Below are 16,170 nucleotides of genomic sequence, written 5' to 3' on the forward strand. Positions count from 1 at the left end.
GCTAATGTAGCTAGCAGGCTAATCAGTCCCATGTACTCTATGTTCTAGATAACAGACCTACAGCGTCAGAAACCACATCAGAGATCACTGAAGTCCTCTACCCGGTTTGAGAAGAGTGTGTGATCATTTAGATAAGTTGTGACTATTTGGACAAAAGTATTGGGACACCTGCTCATTCACCGCTTCTTCTGAAATCAGGGGTATTAAAAGAGTTGATCCTGCTTCTGTTGGAGTAACTGTCTCTACTGTCCAGAGAAGAAGACTTTCTACTAGATTCTGGAGGAGGAGCATTGCTGTGAGGATTTGATTGAGAGCGTTAATGAGGTCAGGATGTTGGAGGATGATGATGATGATGATCACCACTCCACCTCATCATCCCCAACTCCTCAACTCTTCCCATCCAAAAGTACTGGATGGAGCTCCTCCACCATCATTCCAGAGAACACAGTTCTTCCACTGCTCCACAGCTCCTCAATGCTGGGGGGCTTTATACCCCTCTAGCCCACGCCTGGCATTAGGCAGCATGGAGCCAATAGGGTCATGATGTTGATCTGCTCCAGGGAGTCCTATTCTATTGGCAGTAGTTCTGTACAGGGACTAGACAAGCTGTGTGTGTGCATCTGTGTCAGCTTAGAAGGAGTGTCCACAAACATTTGGACATGTAGTGCATGTGAATCCAGATACTGTGCTGAAGGAGGCAGCCGATCTCTGGGACTGAGAACCAGTGCGATAAATGGACAGACAGACAGACAGAGAGACAGACAGACAGACAGACAGAGAGACAGACGTGGAGCAGTAAGGTGGATCTTGGGCTCTAGTTTGATGACAGAAAGCTCTTTTAAAAGAATCTCATCCGGATCCGAATCAGTCCTGTACCAAACATCTGCACCTGATGCTAAACAAAGACCCGGGAAACCCAGGTAAAGGCTCGTCCCACCATGTGGTCAATCTCTGACCAGTACTGTCTGATTACAGATGACCACATAAGCGGTGATCCAGGGAAGCGACATTCAGAACCTCTAACCCAATGAATCCAGCTCATACGGGTCATTTTACTGCCCCCTTAAGGTGGGAGCATGCTCTGAGGTCTCCTCCTTTATCACTGACCCCTCGTCTGGTCATTTTAGACCTGTCTGGATCTCGTTCTCCCAGGCCTGGGTTAATCTTCTGCACACGGTTTGCAGCACCTCCAGCTTTCTACAGAGGCCGGCTCCTCCTTACATACGGAGGCAAAACCCAGAAACTAGGGGTCTCAATAGGGGTCATCTTCTCAGGGGAGCGTCTGAAGGGTACTTTAAGTAAGTGCCATTATCCATGTCAGTGATCTGCTCGCTATGGTAACGAGGAAAGCATGAGCTAGCTCATGTCCGTCCGGTGGGAATCCTTAAAAAGCCTGACCCTTAAAAACGCACCACCGCATATGTAGTCACGTGACTCTGCCCTGTCCAGCCCTGTCGAGCAGCTTCTATATCCGTCAAGTAATCGTGAGACTGATTTGAGGCCTTACTGCCCTGTCGCACGGCGTCTGTCCCTATCCTGAGTCCGGCATGGTGCAATCAAACTGCCTCAGAAACATGCAGGTTCTGTCCTATCTAGAGCCCAGAGAAAGACCATGTCTGTGTCTGTGTGTGTACATCACTGAGTACTCACTGGGACCAGCTTCCAGTACCACCGAGTCGGACACTGTTTCCCAGAAGCAAGGGAGGAAGAGAGAGGAGAGGACAGGGGTTAGTGACGGGGTGGAAAGGGTTAGCTGTGAATGTAGTAATATTATATGATTCATTAACTTCTTAATCTTAATCATTTTAATTATTCATAATACTTTAAAACTTCGTAAAACTTATTTTCACTCACTTTGAGTTTTTGTATCTACTGAAGGTGTCTTATTCTATTGGCAAATGCTTCATTTAAAAAGATATAAATATAATGAAAACATATTTAAAGATATCATTTAGCTTTTCAAGCTTTTCAAGAAATGATCCTTGAATTAAGCAAAATGATCATTTCATGAATCATTTAATAACATTGTTTTAATAATTTAATTTAATTTAATTTAATTTCATAATTTAATTAAAAATTACAACAAAGTAAAATTTAGAAATATCAGATATTTAGAGTAGATTTCAAATTTAAGATTTTAGATTTTTTTTTTTGGCAGTGAAATAAGGGAAAGCATGGTTTCGAAAGTCAGGACCACTATCAAGACTGTAGACTGTAGAGTGTTATTGTATAGGGTGCTTATTGGTAGACTGTTTATTTATAGAGTGTTTATTTTATAGTGTTTATTATAAAGTGTTTATTTATAGAGTGTTATTTTATTGTTTTATTTTATAAAGTGTTTATTTTATAGTGTTTATTTATGGTGTTTATTTATAGACTGTTTATTTCTAATGTTATTTTTTAGTGTTTCTTTATAGGATGTTTATTTTTAGTGTTTAATTTATAGTGTTTATTTATAGTGTTTAATTTATAGACTGTTTATTTAGAGTTTATTTAAAGTGTTTATTTTATAGACTGTTTATTTAGTTTTATTTATAGTGTTTATTTATAGACTGTTTATTTAGTGTTATTTATGGTGTTTATTTATAGACTGTTTATTTCTAATGTTATTTTTTAGTGTTTATTTATAGAATGTTTATTTTTAGAGGGTTTATTTTATAGAGTGTTTATTTATAGTGTTTATTTTATAGACTGTTTATTTAGTGTTATTTATAGTGTTTATTTTACAGACTGTTTATTTAGTGTTATTTATGGTGTTTATTTATAGACTGTTTATTTCTAATGTTATTTTTTAGTGTTTATTTATAGAATGTTTATTTTTAGAGGGTTTATTTTATAGAGTGTTTATTTATAGTGTTTATTTTATAGACTGTTTATTTAGTGTTATTTATAGTGTTTATTTTACAGACTGTTTATTTAGTGTTATTTATAGTGTTTATTTTATAGACCGTTTATTTAGTGTTTATTTTTAGTATTTATTTTATAGTGTTTATTTATAGTGTTTATTTATAGTGTTGATTTATAGTGTTTATTTTATAGAGTGTTTATTTATAGTGTTTATTTTATAGTGCTTATTTATAGTGTTTATTTATAGTGTTTGATTTATAGACTGTTTATTTAGTGTTTATTTATAGTGTTTATTTTATAGAGTGTTTATTTATAGTGTTTATAGTGTTTATTTTATAGAGTGTTTATTTATACTGTTTATTTATAGACTGTTTATTTATAGTGTTTATTTTATAGACTGTTTATTTAGTGTTATCTATAGAGTGTTTATTTAATAGACTGTTTATTTATAGACTGTTTATTTTGTGTTATTTATAGAATGTTTATTTTATAGACTGTTTATTTTTACATGAACGGTTGCAACTGTATCAACTGCAGTTTCCCTCCTGGGATCAATAAGTATTTCTGATTCTGATTCTGATTCTGGGTTTTGGTTTGGGTGTACATGGAGACTGCCTCCTCACTGCCTCCTCAGGCGATTTCAGTCTCTGCATATAAACTGTCTCCAGCACATTTTCAAAAGGACTTAACAAGACAGTGTACCACATCTAGACTGACTTGTGCAAGTGGATCAACAGCAGAAATTAGGGCACCGGCACACCCCATCAGTTCAGATTAGAGAGGCCGGACTATTTTCTTGGCTGATTCTGATTTCCACTGTTTTTAACATGACACTTATATATATCTAAAGGTATTAATGTGTATTAACGTTTATAAAGACCTTGTAAAAGACTTTCTATATGTTTCATCTAAAGCATTTAACAAACATTAATGCTGAAGCCACACCCATGATTCAACCAAGCACACACACCAAAACTCCGCCCATCATGTGTCTATTTAAACCAGGCAACCAATAAAACCACAGTCAGTGCAGGATGTGCTGGATGGTTGGGCAGATTATCTGTGACTCTGAATGCTAAATCCGTTGCTAATGTTGCAAATGTTTACACCGGCTGAGTGGGAGGAGTCCATTCAGAGATGTGAAGTGATGTTAGCATAAATGACCGTAGCCCTCCCCGCCGCGGGTCCATGCTGGAGGGACCACCAGACATGTTAACCGCCTGTGCTGAAGCCCAGTGAAGGGTGCAGGTGGAAGTTCGGTAACGCTACCGCTCAGAGCCTGGCGAACCCGGGTCTCGAACCCACAACTCTGTCATTAACAGCACCACCCCTAACCACTGAGCCACCACTGAGCCACCACTGCCCCCAGGGTGAGCCATGCTACTACAGCACCCCTCGAGTTGCCCAACAAGGCCCCAACAGTGCTAGCTTAGCAGATCTGGGTACTGATAACCCAGTACTCCACCCACTGAGCCCCCCCTGCTGGTGTGAGCCCCCCCTGCTGGTGTGAGCCACTCACTGATGGTTGGGCTGGTAGCAGATCTGTGCAGGTCTGTGGCTTCTGCAGATCATCTGCCTCGGTACTCTCCCTCAGCTTCTGGTTCAACTGTGAAACACAACACACTTTATAAACGGACGCAGAAATCTGTGTGTGTGTGTGTGTGTGTGTGTGTGTGTGTGTGTGTGTGTTGTGATTTCTATAGAATTTCCCATAGAATCCAGAATATAATCTATTCGCATTCAGGACTCCAGGCTCTAGATCTAAACCTTGTTGATCCAAAAGAGAAGAGAGTTCTCCCAGCTTGCTCCATCGCCGAACTGATCGGCCTCTTTGGCCATCTTGACCGAACCCACAGTCTCCATGGCAGCCAGCGTCATCAGCGTATCGATGAGTGCCAAATGGGCACCCTGCAACCAATCAGAGAAGAGACAGACACCCAGTAAGAGTGAGGAACCTTGATCAACACTGTGGACAAAAGTTTTGGGACGCCTGCTCACTCATTAAAAAGAGTTTCTCCTGCTTTTGTCTTTTGTTGGAGTAACTGTCTCTACTGTCCAGAGAAGAAGACGTTCTACTAGATTCTGGAGCAGAGCATTGCTGTGAGGATTTGATTGCATTAGGAAGGGTAGGATGTTGAATGATTAACTGTTCTAATTCCTGAACACACCGTGTTGATGGGTTTGCTGGCGAGCTGTGCGTCCGTGACGGGTTTATGCGAGTGTGTCGGCGACAGGCCGCGGTGCTGGAGGAGCTGAAGCAGGCTGCCATGGTCTCTAGGGGGCGCTGATGAGCCAGTTTGTGGGCGAGAGTGTGCCTGTAGGAGGGAGGTGATGGTGCTGCAGTACAGCTCACTGGAGAGTAGGAGGCGCTCCACTGAAGGTCCGAAAACGTCACCATTATGGCCATCAGCTAGAGCCTCGGACAGATCTGCTGGGATGTTCTCTGGAGATAAAGTACAGAGTACCACGGTCAAACAGAGAAGCAGCAGAAAGCATCTCAGACACCTAACCAAGAACCAAACTGTGAGGTTCTAGATACGGACTGGGTCAGAACATCTCCCAAACATCAGCAAGCAGGTCTTGTGGGGTGGTCCTGGTATATAATGGTCAGTACCTACCAGAAGTGCCCCAAGGAAGGACAACCGGAAAACCGACAACAGGGTCATGGGTTCACAACGGTCCGCTAATGCTAACTAAGGCCCCGCCCACCTCGCAACAATTTAGCGATTGATCTTAAAACACAACTTGAAACATAATCAAACAGATATTCTGAGAAATGAGAAGTTTCTGATCCAGTAATAAGGCTCTAAATGTAGGTACTGTGATATACACTGAGGAGGAGGAGCTACAGTCTCTCATTAGGGTGAATATGAATAACGCTCTAAATGTAGGTATTGTGATATACACTGAGGAGGAGGAGCTACAGTCTCTCATTAGGGTGAATATTAATAACTCTAAATGTAGGTACTGTGATATACACTGAGGAGGAGGAGCTACAGTCTCTCATTAGGGTGAATATGAATAACGCTCTAAATGTAGGTATTGTGATATACACTGAGGAGGAGGAGCTACAGTCTCTCATTAGGGTGAATATTAATAACGCTCTAAATGTAGGTACTGTGATATACACTGAGGAGGAGGAGCTACAGTCTCTCATTAGGGTGAATATTAATAACGCTCTAAATGTAGGTATTGTGATATACACTGAGGAGGCGGAGCTACAGTGTCTCATTAGGGTGAATATTAATAACGCTCTAAATGTAGGTATTGTGATAAACACTGAGGAGGCGGAGCTACAGTCTCTCATTAGGGTGAATATTAATAATGCTCTAAATGTAGGTATTGAGATATACACTGAGGAGGAGGAGCTACAGTCTCTCATTAGGGTAAATATTAATAATGCTCTAAATGTAGGTATTGTGATATACACTGAGGAGGCGGAGCTACAGTCTCTCATTAGGGTGAATATTAATAATGCTCTAAATGTAGGTATTGAGATATACACTGAGGAGGAGGAGCTACAGTCTCTCATTAGGGTGAATATTAATAACTAAATGTAGGTATTGTGATATACACTGAGGAGGAGGAGCTACAGTCTCTCATTAGGGTGAATATTAATAACGCTCTAAATGTAGGTATTGTGATATACACTGAGGAGGCGGAGCTACAGTCTCTCATTAGGGTGAATATTAATAATGCTCTAAATGTAGGTATTGAGATATACACTGAGGAGGAGGAGCTACAGTCTCTCATTAGGGTGAATATTAATAACGCTCTAAATGTAGGTATTGTGATATACACTGAGGAGGCGGAGCTACAGTCTCTCATTAGGGTGAATATTAATAACGCTCTAAATGTAGGTACTGTGATATACACTGAGGAGGAGGAGCTACAGTCTCTCATTAGAGTGAATATTAATAACGCTCTAAATGTAGGTATTGTGATATACACTGAGGAGGCGGAGCTACAGTCTCTCATTAGGGTGAATATTAATAACTAAATGTAGGTATTGTGATATACACTGAGGAGGCGGAGCTACAGTCTCTCATTAGGGTGAATATTAATAATGCTCTAAATGTAGGTATTGTGATATACACTGAGGAGGCGGAGCTACAGTCTCTCATTAGGGTGAATATTAATAATGCTCTAAATGTAGGTATTGAGATATACACTGAGGAGGAGGAGCTACAGTCTCTCATTAGGGTGAATATTAATAACTAAATGTAGGTATTGTGATATACACTGAGGAGGAGGAGCTACAGTCTCTCATTAGGGTGAATATTAATAACGCTCTAAATGTAGGTATTGTGATATACACTGAGGAGGCGGAGCTACAGTCTCTCATTAGGGTGAATATTAATAATGCTCTAAATGTAGGTATTGAGATATACACTGAGGAGGAGGAGCTACAGTCTCTCATTAGGGTGAATATTAATAACGCTCTAAATGTAGGTATTGTGATATACACTGAGGAGGCGGAGCTACAGTCTCTCATTAGGGTGAATATTAATAACGCTCTAAATGTAGGTACTGTGATATACACTGAGGAGGAGGAGCTACAGTCTCTCATTAGAGTGAATATTAATAACGCTCTAAATGTAGGTATTGTGATATACACTGAGGAGGCGGAGCTACAGTCTCTCATTAGGGTGAATATTAATAACTAAATGTAGGTATTGTGATATACACTGAGGAGGCGGAGCTACAGTCTCTCATTAGGGTGAATATTAATAATGCTCTAAATGTAGGTATTGTGATATACACTGAGGAGGCGGAGCTACAGTCTCTCATTAGAGTAAATATTAATAACTCTCTAAATGTAGGTATTGTGATATACACTGAGGAGGCGGAGCTACAGTCTCTCATTAGGGTGAATATTAATAATGCTCTAAATGTAGGTATTGTGATATACACTGAGGAGGCGGAGCTACAGTCTCTCATTAGGGTGAATATTAATAACGCTCTAAATGTAGGTATTGTGATATACACTGAGGAGGCGGAGCTACAGTCTCTCATTAGGGTGAATATTAATAACGCTCTAAATGTAGGTATTGTGATATACACTGAGGAGGCGGAGCTACAGTCTCTCATTAGGGTGAATATTCATAACTCTAAATGTAGGTATTGTGATATACACTGAGGAGGCGGAGCTACAGTCTCTCATTAGGGTGAATATTAATAACGCTCTAAATGTAGGTATTGTGATATACACTGAGGAGGAGGAGCTACAGTCTCTCATTAGGGTGAATATTAATAACGCTCTAAATGTAGGTATTGTGAGATACACTGAGGAGGAGGAGCTACAGTCTCTCATTATGGTGAATATTAATAACTAAATGTAGGTATTGTGATATACACTGAGGAGGCGGAGCTACAGTCTCTCATTATGGTGAATATTAATAACTAAATGTAGGTATTGTGATATACACTGAGGAGGCGGAGCTACAGTCTCTCATTATGGTGAATATTAATAACTAAATGTAGGTATTGTGATATACACTGAGGAGGCGGAGCTACAGTCTCTCATTAGGGTGAATATTAATAACGCTCTAAATGTAGGTATTGTGATATACACTGAGGAGGCGGAGCTACAGTCTCTCATTAGGGTAAATATTAATAACTAAATGTAGGTATTGTGATATACACTGAGGAGGCGGAGCTACAGTCTCTCATTATGGTGAATATTAATAACTAAATGTAGGTATTGTGATATACACTGAGGAGGCGGAGCTACAGTCTCTCATTAGGGTGAATATTAATAACGCTCTAAATGTAGGTATTGTGATATACACTGAGGAGGAGGAGCTACAGTCTCTCATTAGGGTGAATATTAATAACTCTAAATGTAGGTATTGTGATCTACACTGAGGAGGAGGAGCTACAGTCTCTCATTAGGGTGAATATTAATAACTCTCTAAATGTAGGTATTGTGTTATACACTGAGGAGGAGGAGCTACAGTCTCTCATTAGGGTGAATATTAATAACTAAATGTAGGTATTGTGATATACACTGAGGAGGCGGAGCTACAGTCTCTCATTAGGGTGAATATTAATAATGCTCTAAATGTAGGTATTGTGATATACACTGAGGAGGCGGAGCTACAGTCTCTCATTAGGGTGAATATTAATAACTAAATGTAGGTATTGTGATATACACTGAGGAGGCGGAGCTACAGTCTGTCATTATGGTGAATATTAATAACTAAATGTAGGTATTGTGATATACACTGAGGAGGCGGAGCTACAGTCTCTCATTAGGGTGAATATTAATAACACTCTAAATGTAGGTACTGTGATATACACTGAGGAGGAGGAGCTACAGTCTCTCATTAGGGTGAATATTAATAACTAAATGTAGGTATTGTGATATACACTGAGGAGGAGGAGCTACAGTCTCTCATTAGGGTGAATATTAATAACTCTAAATGTAGGTACTGTGATATACACTGAGGAGGAGGAGCTACAGTCTCTCATTAGAGTGAATATTAATAACTAAATGTAGGTATTGTGATATACACTGAGGAGGCGGAGCTACAGTCTCTCATTAGGGTGAATATTAATAACACTCTAAATGTAGGTACTGTGATATACACTGAGGAGGAGGAGCTACAGTCTCTCATTAGGGTGAATATTAATAACTAAATGTAGGTATTGTGATATACACTGAGGAGGCAGAGCTACAGTCTCTCATTAGGGTGAATATTAATAACACTCTAAATGTAGGTACTGTGATATACACTGAGGAGGAGGAGCTACAGTCTGTCATTATGGTGAATATTAATAACTAAATGTAGGTATTGTGATATACACTGAGGAGGCAGAGCTACAATCTCTCATTAGTGTGAATATTAATAACTAAATGTAGGTATTGTGATATACACTGAGGAGGCGGAGCTACAGTCTCTCATTAGGGTGAATATTAATAACACTCTAAATGTAGGTACTGTGATATACACTGAGGAGGAGGAGCTACAGTCTCTCATTAGGGTGAATATTAATAACTAAATGTAGGTATTGTGATATACACTGAGGAGGGTTTACTGTGTCTTGGAGGAACTGGAGTTCTGAGAGCAGATCTGAGAAATGTGACACCACATCATTCACATGAGAGGGTCAAAGGAACGAATCTGTGATAAAGATAGAAGGTGACGGGTCTCCTTCACACGAACACCAGCCACCGACACGCTAGCACACTAAAGCTAGAGCAAGTAAGCTTCTACATGTAATAATAATATGTATATCCACAATAGTGACAAAAGTATTGGGACAATTGCTTATTCCCTGTTTCTTCTGAAATCAAGGGTATTAAAGAGCTGATCCTGCTTCTGTTGGAGTAACTGTCTCTACTGTCCAGAGAAGAAGACTTTCTATTTGGACATATAGTGTATGTTAGTAACTATATACAATAATATGCTCTGTACAGATTATAATACAGATATAGATGAATTGAGAGTGATGGTCTCTGACCTGCTATCACACTAGAGCTAGAACTTGCAGCACACACATACACTTAGACACACACACACACACACACACACACACACACACACACAGAGGGATTCCCACGCTGACCCAAATTCGGAGCGCCTGCGCAAGGCAGCAGCAGTAATATGGAGGAAGAAACCCTGACTGAACACTGGCCTTCTTCAGAGCTTACATAAGCATCTTAGGAACACACACACACACACACACAAACACACACACACACACACACACACACACACACACACAGGAAGGTTACGCTTCAGAATGGAATTACTGTTCTAGAAAAACAGGGAATTTCAGCAGTTTTCCAGAATCAGGCCGAACCCGCTCCAAACCCGGGGGGCACTGTGGGGCACTGAGGGTCTGTGTGGGGTGTTCAGCAGCCGGCAGCACTTGCTTAGAGTCAGCAGTTTGTTTACTAAAGGTGTGAGAAAATATCAATACACTTGAGTGTCGCCAAATTATGTTTTATGATACTGTATCGATTCTCAAAAACACAGAATTGCTTATTAATGAATAACTTACATGTAAAAGTAGTCAGTCAGATTTCACTTTTTTAAATTATGTTCTTTTCTTTTATTATATTTTTCAAATAATACCGTCTTTTTACTCAAAATAAGCTGCATTTTATTCAATTAAACAAATCTGATACACTCTCTGTAAGGAAACGTGCAAATAATCCATGCTGATGATATTCACGATATAGCTTATATATATACTTATTATCACGATACGATAAAATATCGTCATATTGTCCAGCTCTATGTCTCACAGATAGGTTACTGCCAGTACACAGCCCCACTGATTACACTGTATATCAGAGAGCCGGAAACCACACTGTGTAGTAGGGCTGGGCGATATGGTATTTGGAGGAGGGGGGTATGGTTGATATATATGTTAACCCCTTAAAAAGCCGGCTGTCCGAAAAGTGTTATTACATATAGCTATAACTTCAATTAGCAAAGAAGAGCCCCACCAGATCACCAGTTTAGAGTCCCTGTAGTTACTGAGGAATACACCTTAGTGTGTAATCAGCCCTGGAGTGTTAAGGGATTAATAAAAAAATTGGACATCCATGTTCAGTTCATGTTATGGTTACTATTTATACTGTAATGTTGAATGTCTAATAAAAAACATATGTACAAAAAAAAAAAAAAAAAAAAAAAAACAGCGGCTCATACGAAGGTGTATTTTATTCTAGGACAATTTTACTAAAATTTGATCACAATCACAATATATCACAGTAGAGCTGGGCGATATGGAAAAACAATTTATCACGATATTTTTTACGATATATCTAAAATTACCACAATATTTCATCATGTAGATAAAATGCACCAACAGCATAATAAACAATATACACATATATATATATATCCCAATACTCTGCAGAAACGTGCAGATAATCAGTGCTCCTTAAGCACTGATTAAATTCACGATACACTCAACAAAAACTAAATTGATCACGATTTGATAAAATATGGTCATATTGTCCAGCTCTATATCTCACAGTATATGGAATCATAACCTGGCCAGGTTACTGCCAGTACACAGCCCCACTGTTTACACTGTATATCACAGAGCCGTAAACCTCACTGGGTAGTAGGGCTGGGCGATATGGTAGAAATACTATATCACGATATGTGATACATTATATATTTTTTACGATATCTGTAATCACAGACTAAAATCATCAGTATCAGATTCTTATAAACTACAGTTCAGATCCTCTCTGTACTGAATACAGTGATTTCTACTCAACATCTGCTGCTCTTCATCTAATTAACCCTTCAGTCTGATCACACTGTTAGTAATGAACCCTGCAGCTGATCAGTGTTTATTAACACTAACAGTCTCCTCCATATGATCAGAAAAGCTTACTGTATCACCATAGCAACCTTCATCACCATAACAAAAATTATCACGATACGATAAAATATCGTCATATCGCCCAGCTCTAGTTACAGCATCCATACATTCAGGATCCGGGTCGGGTCAGAACGCTGCTACTGCACTATGGGCTGCACTATACTGCTTCCTTAGCCTCTAATGGCTTTCTCTAGTGGGCGGGATTTATGCAAATGTGGGGGTGTAAATATAACGAATCAAGACTGTGATGTAACAGTTTGGGGGTTTTAGAACTGGCCTGTTTTACAGCTCTGTTTCGGGTTCTGCTGGGGGAACAGCAGTGTTTGAGGGTCACGGTTTCTCAGGTCCATCGACTGACCTCTAGGAACTTTCTAGGAAACCTTTAAGTGATGGTATCATATGCTGTTCAATAAAAACATAGTGATAGAAATAATCAAGATTTCGCTAAAGCAAATATTAATCAACTTCTAAAGGAATAAATAAAATATGCAAATCTGCACGAGGCCGAATGGACAGAGAAACGTCTTTAAAGGCCACTAGAACCACCTTCACCTTCTCACCCAGTCTTAACCAGCCCTGCTCAGAACGGGGAGTTTGAGAGCCTGTTCCTTTAAATGCTAATGAGCCTCAGCTGACCCCACCCCCTCGCCCTCACCCCTTTTCATTGGTCCTCCCCAGCTACACCAGTTCTCAGACATCTAAGTTGATTCTCATTTTTCCGTTCTGCTCTACCTAGCTACCGTTTACTTCGCCTTGAGTTCGCCTTTTTAAGGTAGCCCATAAACCCCACCCTGCTTCGCAAAGGTAGCAGGTGGAGCTGCGCAGGTGGAGCTGCGCAGGCGGAGCTGCGCAGATGTAGCGATAGGTGCAGGTCCCCCATCGTGCCGCCAAAACTGCTCTGACCCATCGAGGCGTCCTGCTGTGGGATCTGGCACCAGGACTAACGTCAGCAGCAGATCCTGTAAGGCCTGGAAGTTGTGAGGTGGGCGGAGCCTCCATGAGCATCAGTGAGTCCCTTGGCACCCCACTGCATACCAGGAGAGACCACCCCACACAGAGAGGTTCTGACCCAGTCATTATCTAGAACGTCTAGATCATCCGTGTCAGTGGTTTTAATGTTTTGGCTAATCGGTGTGTGTGGGTTCTACTCTTTGTTGTCACTTTGGCACAGTAACCCAGATGACGTCACACACACCCATGCACCCCCCCCCCTACATTCTGAGTCTGCGACAAAACGCACACACACACACACACACACACACACACACACTCGGCCTGGAATGCAGGGGCGCACCCCTTTCACATCTCTTAACACTCCTCACGCGCCCTTCACGTGCACCGCATCTGTATTGAGGCATAACACACACACACACACACACACACACACACACACACACTCTCACACACACACACACTGCTCCTCTAGGCGTGTCAGCCTCTCGGTGGTTCAGCGCGAGGGGACCGGTGCTACAAACACACACACACACACACACACACACACACACACACACACACACACACACACACACGTATAACAAAAGGCCTCGCTTTGTTACCTTTCCTTTTGCACGCGCAGCAAACACATCATACACACATCATCGCGCACACGCGCACGAGCACACATCACACACCTTTTGTGATGCGCACCGAGCCTCGAGCCCCTTACCTGCTCGCCCGTAGGCCTTGCCAACGAGCCAGCGGATCCCCGCGCGCGCCCTCGCCCGGCCCGGTTCGTACCGGTCCAGCGGGGTGATCTCTGGTACCGGTACGTCAGGCTCGAGCTCAGGCCTGCGCGCGCCAGCCGCGTCCACCATCGCCAGAACTGCTCGGACACAGGCGGCTTTCTCCCTCCCCAGCACCCGTATTCAGCACTGGCCACGCCCACCTGCGCTGTGATTGGCCGGCGGCGCTCACACTCACTCACCGGTCTGCAGGATGGAGGATGGAGGGGAGGAGGATGGAGGAGGATGGAGGGAGGAAAACCACAGACGAGGAGAAGAAGAGCTGGACTGGCTCACCCCCCCCCCTCACCCACCCACCACCGAGAGGAACGCTAGAACGTTATCTAGAACACCGCGAGAGAACCCTGGCCTTACTGCTGCGGCTGATGGAGGAGGACACTGTAGGACCGGGCGCAGTTCTTTTCCCACCCGTATTCGGGACAGGCACCGCCCTCCTGCGCTGAGCTCTGGGATTGGCTAGACGCGTTCATATACGTCCAAACAGGCCGGTTTAAGACCCCGCCCTGAATTCATCTGGAGTTATTATTATTATTATTATTATTATTATTAATAATATTAATGGGTCATCACCCCTCACCCACCCACAGGAACCCTTTAGAACAGGACTTATCTAGAACACAACAAGATTATAGAGCGACCCTGACTTTACTGCAGTGGTTGATGATGTATCCTGTACGTAATAATAATAACAATAATAATAATAATAATGTCTCATCACCCCTCACCCACCCAAAGAACCCTTTAGAACAGGACTTATCTAGAACACAACAAGATTTTAGAGCGACCCTGACTTTACTGCAGTGGTTGATGATGTATCCTGTACATAATAATAATAATAATAATAATAATAATAATGGCTCATCACCCCTCACCCACCCACAGGAACCCTTTAGAACAGGACTTATCTAGAACACAACAAGATTTTAGAGCGACCCCTGACTTTACTGCAGTGGTTGATGATGTATCCTGTACATAATAATAATAATAATAATAATAATAATAATGGCTCATCACCCCTCACCCACCCCAAGAACCCTTTAGAACAAGACTTATCTAGAACACTTTATTCTAGATTATAGAGCGACCCCTGACTTTACTGCAGTGGTTGATGATGTATCCTGTACGTAATAATAATAATAATAATAATAATAATAATGGCTCATCACCCCTCACCCACCCACAGGAACCCTTTAGAACAGGACTTATCTAGAACACAACAAGATTATAGAGCGACCCTGACTTTACTGCAGTGGTTGATGATGTATCCTGTACGTAATAATAATAACAATAATAATAATAATAATGTCTCATCACCCCTCACCCACCCAAAGAACCCTTTAGAACAGGACTTATCTAGAACACAACAAGATTTTAGAGCGACCCTGACTTTACTGCAGTGGTTGATGATGTATCCTGTACATAATAATAATAATAATAATAATAATAATAATGGCTCATCACCCCTCACCCACCCACAGGAACCCTTTAGAACAGGACTTATCTAGAACACAACAAGATTTTAGAGCGACCCCTGACTTTACTGCAGTGGTTGATGATGTATCCTGTACATAATAATAATAATAATAATAATAATAATAATGGCTCATCACCCCTCACCCACCCCAAGAACCCTTTAGAACAAGACTTATCTAGAACACTTTATTCTAGATTATAGAGCGACCCCTGACTTTACTGCAGTGGTTGATGATGTATCCTGTACGTAATAATAATAATAATAATAATAATAATAATGGCTCATCACCCCTCACCCACCCACAGGAACCCTTTAGAACAGGACTTATCTAGAACACCACAAGATTTTAGAGCGACCCCTGACTTTACTGCAGTGGTTGATGATGTATCCTGTACGTAATAATAATAATAATAATAATAATAATAATGGCTCATCACCCCTCACCCACCCACAGGAACCCTTTAGAACAGGACTTATCTAGAACACCACAAGATTTTAGAGCGACCCCTGACTTTACTGCAGTGGTTGATGATGTATCCTGTACGTAATAATAATAATAATAATAATAATAATAATAATGTCTCATCACCCCTCACCCACCAACAGGAACCCTTTAGAACAGGACTTATCTAGAACACAACAAGATTTTAGAGCGACCCTGACTTTACTGCAGTGGTTGATGATGTATCCTGTACATAATAATAATAATAATAATAATAATAATAATAATGTCTCATCACCCCTCACCCACCA

At 41.1% G+C, this 16,170-nt stretch overlaps 1 protein-coding gene across 4 annotated transcripts in view; it reads right to left on the minus strand.

Annotated features, from left to right (window-relative positions):
- LOC140535665 (calmodulin-regulated spectrin-associated protein 3) overlaps nt 1–14,209 on the minus strand; it is a 36,663-nt gene extending 22,454 nt beyond the window's left edge. For 3 of the 4 annotated variants that reach the window (XM_072657090.1, XM_072657089.1, XM_072657092.1), the window contains exons 1-5: nt 13,868–14,209; nt 5,016–5,290; nt 4,615–4,755; nt 4,367–4,453; nt 1,651–1,683 (exon numbers count right to left, since the gene is read on the minus strand). In XM_072657090.1, coding sequence (XP_072513191.1) covers nt 1,651–1,683; nt 4,367–4,453; nt 4,615–4,755; nt 5,016–5,290; nt 13,868–14,015 — 684 coding nt within the window. In that variant the 5' untranslated portion in view covers nt 14,016–14,209. The remainder of the gene's footprint in view (nt 1–1,650; nt 1,684–4,366; nt 4,454–4,614; nt 4,756–5,015; nt 5,291–13,867) is intronic. The other variant, XM_072657091.1, reaches the window with a different exon arrangement.
- Between the last annotated feature and the right edge of the window lie 1,961 nt (nt 14,210–16,170).

This window comes from Salminus brasiliensis, chromosome 15 (assembly GCF_030463535.1).
Source record: "Salminus brasiliensis chromosome 15, fSalBra1.hap2, whole genome shotgun sequence".
NCBI lineage: Eukaryota > Metazoa > Chordata > Actinopteri > Characiformes > Bryconidae > Salminus > Salminus brasiliensis.